We start from the raw sequence: 8,077 nt of genomic DNA on the forward strand, positions 1-8,077 counted from the left end.
AAATGTATTTTATGTTAGTTTGTTAGCTTTTGAAATGTAATTCTAAATTTGAAGATTATGGTGATCTTGTACAATCTAAATAAGACTTTGTGACGACACATTTCCTGGCACATCCAAAACGGCTCACAATTAGCCAGCATTCAGGCTAAGGGAGATAGCCTACGGGGGTTTGTGAGTATGCGTCTTTTGCAGCATCCGCGCCCATGGGGGCTGGGTTGAGGGAGGCTTAAAAGCAAGGCTGTTTAGTTCAAATAAAGTTATTCGACTGCAGTTTACTGACTGCGTGAGCACACCGCTACAACGTGTTTTTATCGCTATTAATATACGTCACCACTGCCAATACCTGACACCCGTCAGTGCGCGATTTCTTTAATTTTTCGATCCAAGGTAAGCCAACTATGGAGAATTCTAAAAAAAGAAAAGTGACTGAAGAAAACAAAACGTTTAATGATACTTGGACAGATTCATTTGCTTTCACTGTTGACGAGACTGGTTTACCGGTATGCTTAATATGCAATGAGAAACTAGCAAACAACAAAAAGTCAAATGTCGCAAGGCATTTCCAGAATAAACACGCAGCTTTTGCTCAAAAATATCCGGATGGAGATGAGAGAAAAAAAGCCATTTCGGAACTGATGCGGAAGGTTGATCTGAGCAAAAATCATTTCCAGAAATGGATGAAGTCTGGAAAATCAACGACATACGCTAGTTATATTGCCGCTCAGGAAATAGTCAGGCACGGGAAGCAGTTTACAGATGGTGAATATATAAAAGAATCTTTCATTAAGATTTCAGAACATCTATTCACGGACTTTAAAAACAAGAGTGAAATTGTGCAGAAAATCAGGGATATGCCCCTCTCTGCAAAGACTGTCAAAGACAGAACCATAAAAATGGCAGAAGACATCACAAGTCAGCAAATTGAAGACATCAATTCAGCTGTGGCCTACTCGATTGCCTGTGACGAGTCTAAAGACAAAGGTGATATTGAACAAATAGCGCTGTTCTGCCGGTATGTAAACTCTGCCGGGCCACAGGAAGAACTGATTGAGTTGATACCTCTAAAAGAACAAACACGGGGGGAGGACATCTGTGAGGCTGTCTTGAATTGTTTAAGAGCCAAAGGAATAAAGACCACCCATCTGGTGTCAGTAGCTACTGGTGTCAGGGCACCGAATATGACGGGAACGCACAAGGGATTTGTGGCTTTACTGCAGAAGTCGCTGGACAGAAAGCTGCTGACTTTTCACTGCATCTTGCACCAAGAGGCACTGTGCGCTCAAACATTTCCTCCAGAATGCACAGAAGTAATGGATGTTGTCATTCAGATTGTCAATAAAATAATGGCAAAAAGTTTAAATCACCGTCAATTCCGTTTGTTACTGGACGAGCTGGAAAGCGCATATTCTGATCTCCTGCTGCACAACAAAGTCCGGTGGCTGTCCAAAGGGGAGGTGCTGAAACGCTTTGTCGCGTGTCTGGAAGAAGTGAAAACGTTCCTGGGCAGCAAAGGGCTCACCTTTCCTGAGCTGGAACAGCCAGAGTGGCTGGAAAAGCTACACTTCATGGTAGACATGACAGCGCACCTGAACACGCTGAACACAGCTCTTCAGGGGAAAGGACGCACAGCCCTGCACATGTTGGAGGATGTTTTGGCATTCGAGCGCAAGTTGACAGTGCTTGCCAGAGATTTACAGAAAGGCACTTTGTCTCACTTCCCCAATTTGAGAGAGTTCAAACAAGGTCACGACATGATAATTTCGGAGTATTTACATTCTGCAATCATCGCAATGCAAACATCGTTTGGGAAACGCTTCTGTGAGTTCAGAGAGGAAAAAAACACATTATCCTTCCCGGTCACTCCCTTAAGCATCGATCCTTCCCTACTGAATACGACTGCATTGGCAGGTGTGAGTAAACCTGATCTTGAGATGGAACTGGCCGACATAGCCAACAAAGACATATGGGTGTCCAAGTTTAGACGCTTGACAGCAGACCTTGAAGATGTTGCCCGTCAGAAGGCCGTTCTTGCTCAGAATCACAAATGGAGTGATATTGAAAACCTCCCAAAACCAGACAAACTTGTGTTCCAAACATGGAATGCTATGCCCGACATTTATGTAAACATGAAAAAGTATGCGCTTGGAGTCCTGTCGATCTTTGGATCCACATATGTATGTGAGCAGGTGTTCTCCAACATGAACTTTATTAAAAAAACATCGCGCACGCCTCACAGATGACAGTTTGCGATCCTGTGTAAAGATGAAGGTGACGTCATACAGCCCTGATGTGCAGACGTTGTGCGCTGAGGTCCAGGAGCAGAAATCCCATTAACCAAGTATGATAAATATTTTAATTGCCTATTATTTTACGTATATTCATATTTTTTCATTGTTCAATGAAATAGTCCTTTTATTTTTCAGGCTGACAGCTGGCTGATGTTATTTTTGGTTTGCTGCTGGCGGAAAATTTAAGTTCGGCGTTTTTCATAAATACAAGAAGGACACAAATAGACATTGAGTATTTTACTTAAAAGTAACCTTCAACCCGTCTTTTTTTCGGAGTTCAAAATGTTTTTGTTGCATGCAGCAATGTAATTTCGTTTTCTCTGCAGGAGTTGATCAATTTCATAAATGCAACACATTATAGTTTGTTTATACATAGCATAAAGGCAAAAAAAAACGTTGTATGCAGTGTTATTTCATTTTAAATGTCAAACGGGTTTTGCGGCTCCCAGTGTTTTCTTTTCTGTGGGAAACGGGTCCAAGTGGCTCTTTCAGTGGTAAAGGTTGCTGACCCCTGTCCTAGACTCTCCCACCATGGGCATCATCCTTAACATATCTACTGCCCAGACCTTTCAACATTTGAAAGGCTTCAATGAGATTCCCCCCCTCATCCTTCAGTTAGTACAGACCCAGAGCCATCAAACGTTCTTCACTTAATAACCCCCTTCATTCCTGGAATCATCTTTGTTAACCTCCTCTGGACTCTTTCCAATGCCAGCATATCTTTTCTAAGATGAGGGGCCCAAAACTGTTCACAATACTCAAGGTGAAGCTTCACCAGTGCCTTATAAAGCCTCAGCATCATGTCCTTACTCTTATATTCTAGACCTCTTGAAATTAATACTAACATGGCATTTACCTTCTTCACCACCGACTCAACCTGCAAGTTAACGTTCAGGGTGTTCTGCACAAGGAGTCCCAAGTCCCTCTGTATCTCAAATTCCTGGATTTTCTCCCCATTTAGAAAATAGTCCACACGTTTATTTCTATTACCAAAGTGCATGACCATGGATTTTCCAACATTGTATTTGCCACGTCCAAGTCCTTATGCATCATACCCATTTCCTCAACACTATCTGCCCCTCCACCAATCTTCGTATCATCTGCAAACTTGGCAACAAAGCCACCTATTGCATAATCTTAATCATTTATACACAGCATAAAAAGTAGTAGTCCCAACACTGACCTCTGCAGAACACCATGAACTGGCTAAAATTTATAAGCTTAACTGCTCCTTTTGTCCTAACAAACAGGCCTTAATAAAAGATCTTAACACTAAAAATGTTGCAGGCTGCAGGCCCTAAGCAGACACATTAACTCATAATGCACCATTACATGTACTAATAATGTTAGTATTTGAAGATAAACTACCTATTTACTCTTATGGCTAGAGCCTTTAGGTACATTATTTGTCTATAGTATCATGAAGATTTACAAGTATTCAAAAATGCCGATAGATCAATCAATCTTTAAACCAATGCTGGCCACTCAATCCTCCTATTTTCTAGGTGTTTCATTTTTACACCTTTCAATAAAGATTCTAATGTTTTCTCTTCTACGGACATTTGTTAACAGATTGGTAGTTTTTCCATTTAGTATTTTCCCCTTTTTTGTAAAAAAAAGTGCAGTCACATTTGCTGCTCCCTGTCTGCAGAAAATATTAGAGACTATATAAAAGAATTTTAAAAGGTGCATCCAATATCCTTCAAAATTCTGGATTGGGATCTTATATCCTTGGAATTTAAGAGTTTCAGGCCATCAATCTATTTTTTAAAATTAATTCCACTTGCCTCCATTCCTCAATCTTGCTGGGTGCTCAGTTCTCAACTAGTAATTTCTGCTGAGGTTTAATTTCTCTGCCATTTCCATATTTGCCAATATATTTCTTTCCCTTCTGCCAACACTGAGCTCATTTGCCTTTATTATTTCAATTTCAGACACCAGTACGAACATTTCATTTCTCACTAGTGCTCTTACTTTGATTTGCCTTCTTCTAAAATGTTCCCAGTACTCGGACCTACTAGTGTTCCCACAATGTCAGAAACCCAATCTTTTGATTACATATTATCTTTAACTACTCCCCTCAGCTAAGCTAGGCATTATCTTGATGGATTTCTGTACTTTAACATGTTTTGTAAATTAAATTTCTCACCTGGCAAGTCATATTACCACAGTTTAAATGATGTTTCCCTCTGAACTGAAGCTAATTCACCTCTCAGACCTTCACAGTCCCAATTGGATTGAGAACCTAGTTTAGATTGAATTTCACTCCCAATAACCCACCTTAATTTTTAATTAGTTGAATAAATGGTACAAATTTTATTTCAATACTACTACTTTTTGTTGGGTCATGAGACCAGATCTATAGAACCAAACCACAGCCAGCTACATTTAGTCAGATATTAATCATCTATCCCCCATTAAAAATAAATTCTCCAATTGCCCTTGACTACTGACCACCTATTCTGATCTTTTTGTTACCAACCTCAGCATTTCCAATGTGTGGAGAGTGAAACTGATTTGAAATGTTAACCACTCTACAATGTTCTTTACCTTAATTAATCACTTGAGATTTCCTTGTTTTTCAACCCTTCAGGTACTTACAAGAGTACTTAAAGCACCCTCTTGTAAGTGTTAATAAAGTTGGCCCTCCTTATCCGCGGTGAGGTTGGTTCTGGGGCCCATTATATAAAATGGTCTAATATTTGCATATAACCTACGCACATCCTCCCATATACTTTAAATCATCTCTAGATTACTTATACCTAATACAATGTAAATGCTGTGTAAATAGTTGTTACACTGTATTGTTTATTGACAAGGAAAAAAGTCTGTACATGTTTATTACAGACGCAATCATAGTAGCTCTTCTGGGAACGCTGAAGCTGCCTCGGCATCAGCCGATCCCGATTCTCCTGTGAACTTAAGTTCTTGAGGCTGTAGTGCTTTATATAGCTAGCCCACCATCCCTTACCAGCCTGAAACTCCTTCGTATTGCTCACAAGTAGTGAACGAATGAGACACGAGATTAACAATTCTGAACTTCCGGATTTTCCCGATCCGCAGTTGGTTGAATCTGTGCATGCAGAACCCACAGATAAGGAGGGCCGATTGTAGTACAAATCAGAAGTAACCAGAACTCTGTGGCAAAGATAGCACTTGCAGAACCAAACCATTCATACCTTTATGTTGCAAGTGCAATATTTTCCATCCCCAAGACAAAAATTAAAGACATTTGCTCCACATCCAGTTAATCACTGCCCTTTCACAGCTTGAAAAGATCTATCCGGGGTCACTGATACTAGCATTAAGTCCCTTAGCACAGTGAACCCAAACATGACAGCTGTGAGGTTGGGTGCACGTGGAATTTTTTTTGTTTTGGAAATTCATGAGCAACATCTCAGCAGGCCCTCCAATTTTTCAAAAAATGTTAGCCAGAAAAAACCACAATCTACAAATCAGTAAACAAACAAAGCCATGTGGTGGCAAGAATGGAGGTGGTCATTTTGTGAGACTATCCTTGCAGTTGCCATTATGTGAACTATTTGGTGAATTGATTCTTGCACTGTGACCTTGTGCAGTTGAACATGGACAGTTTGTTAATGATCTGCTAAACTTGAGATGATTCTCAGTTAAAAAGCTACTACTATACAAAATGGAAGGTTTGCAGAAGGAACAGCCTGTGATTTGGTTAGCTGGCCCAGTTGTTCAGTAACCTGGCTTGAGTTGGGGGGGAAAAAAATCACCCAAGGCTAGAGGAAAAGTTAAAGTGATACTGCTTGTAGCCCTGTTGCACATCCACTGAGAATTAAAACACATGTCACATGACCTCAAGCCCACAAAACTGAAAATTCATGGATTGACCTAATAGGAAAAGACTAAGTGTGGGAGCACAGGAACAAACACTGGCAACCTGAGACCAACCACTATAGATACAGCTGACCCATCAGGCATATTGAGATTAGATCAGGATCTCAAGGAACACCAGGCTAACAGACCTTCTCCCCGCAACGCCCCCCCCCCCCACCAATTATTTTTTCTATTCTTTGACTGTTCATGGTCAGGGAAACCTTGTGAGTGAGCAGTTAGTTATTCTGTAAACTTACATGCTTGCTAGTTGAGATAATAATCAGTATTATTAATGGGTCATCCTTGTAACATTAGTGAAACATGAATAGGGAAGTCCAGAGTTAGGATGGGAAAACGGATCATTAAGTGGATAAGGGATGAAAGTAAAATGGTTGTAGAAAATCAGCAAATGTCATTGGAATCAAATCAGCTCAAACATTTTGTTTGTTTACCACTTAGGTTCAAGAAAGAATTTATCATACTGAGCTGTGATGGACCAGATAGAAATGTCCTTAAGTTTAAACCCCCCATGTGTTTCACTGTTGAAGATGCTGAATTTCTTGTGGAAAAACTCGACGAACTACTTACAGGCAAGTATTTTACTGAATGACCTTCTGCACTCATAAAGTGTATGATTTTTTTAAAATAGAATGCTATGTACTATTTTCCACTTTTACCTTTCTTGAAATTGGGTGAAAGAAACTCAAGGATAGTGCTCCAATGTGCTGACATTGGAGAGGGTTCAGAGATTCACTAGAATGATTCTGGGGATGAGAGGGAACATATGAGGAACGTTTGACCACTCTTGGACTGTACTCCTTGGAGTTTAGAAGAATGGGGGGGGGGGGGGCGGAACCTCTTAAAAACATTAAGAATATTGAAGGGCATGGACAGAGTGGATGTGGCAAAGTTGTTTCCCATGGTGGGGGAGTCTAGTACAAGAGGACATGACTTGAGGATTCCAATGCACCTATTCAGAACAGAGATGCAAAAAAATTTTTTAGGCAGAGGGTGGTGAATCTATGGAATTTGTTACCACGGGCGGCAGTGGAGGCCAAGTCATTGGGTGTATTTAAGGCAGAGATTGATAGGTATCTGAGTAGTCAGGGCATCAAAGGTTATGGTGAGAAGGGGACTAAAGGGGAGATTGGATCAGCTCATGAAATGGTGGAGCAGGCTTGATGGGCCAAATGGCCAACTTCTGCTCCTTTGTCTTATGGATAGGCCTTTGTAGGAAAGTACAATTTACAGTACTTGAATTGTGCTTTATGGATTACATTCAAGTTTGCAGCTTATCTATTTAGTCAAGTCACATACATTAACAAAGGTTCATAGATCCACCATCTTCAAAATAAGGAATTACATCTGCAAAGTGATCAATGTCATATGCTCATGTATACAGATCATACACCAGAACTCAATCTGCAGTGTAGAGATCTGTTTTGGACTAGTAGATAACAAATGGTTAGAATGAAAAATGTAAAACCAAGTTGGTTATGGCAACTTGAATTGAATAACCATTGACAGCAAGCCTGGAAGGTGCTCTGATAAGTACCAATTCATCATTTACGGCATTTTCATGTTCATGAGTATTAGGTTTACCTTTCAAAGCTCCAAAGTAAACTAGCTATTAAGGCTAACGTACCAAGTTGAAAAAGAATACCTCTTTAATCAGTAGGCAATGTTACAGTAAAACTGATTACATTGTTTATGCTTCCAACTATTAAAGATTTATTGAATATTTATTATAGAAATGGAGATGACTGACACAACAGGAGCCAACTGAACCTCTGGAGCTGAGTCAGTAAAAACTACAGTATGGGGGGGAAAATGGCACCAGTGACACATTAATGCATTTCTTATAGTTTTAGTTTCAATACAATTTCAATTATTTACCTAATTAAGTTTGATAGTTTTTTCCTTTGATCTTGCATTTAAAAAAC

General features: G+C 39.9%; 1 protein-coding gene across 10 annotated transcripts in view; it reads left to right on the forward strand.

Annotated features, from left to right (window-relative positions):
- Positions 1-8,034, forward strand: part of LOC132405497 (5-phosphohydroxy-L-lysine phospho-lyase-like) — a 41,135-nt gene extending 33,101 nt beyond the window's left edge. For 7 of the 10 annotated variants that reach the window (XM_059990355.1, XM_059990361.1, XM_059990358.1 and 4 more), the window contains 2 exons: positions 6,594-6,724; positions 7,886-8,034. In XM_059990355.1, the coding sequence (XP_059846338.1) occupies positions 6,594-6,724; positions 7,886-7,920 (166 nt within the window). In that variant the 3' untranslated portion in view covers positions 7,921-8,034. The other 3 variants (XR_009515899.1, XR_009515898.1, XM_059990356.1) reach the window with 3 other exon arrangements.
- The last annotated feature ends 43 nt before the right edge of the window (positions 8,035-8,077 follow it).

This window comes from Hypanus sabinus, chromosome 15 (genome assembly GCF_030144855.1).
Source record: "Hypanus sabinus isolate sHypSab1 chromosome 15, sHypSab1.hap1, whole genome shotgun sequence".
In the NCBI taxonomy this organism is placed as follows: domain Eukaryota; kingdom Metazoa; phylum Chordata; class Chondrichthyes; order Myliobatiformes; family Dasyatidae; genus Hypanus; species Hypanus sabinus.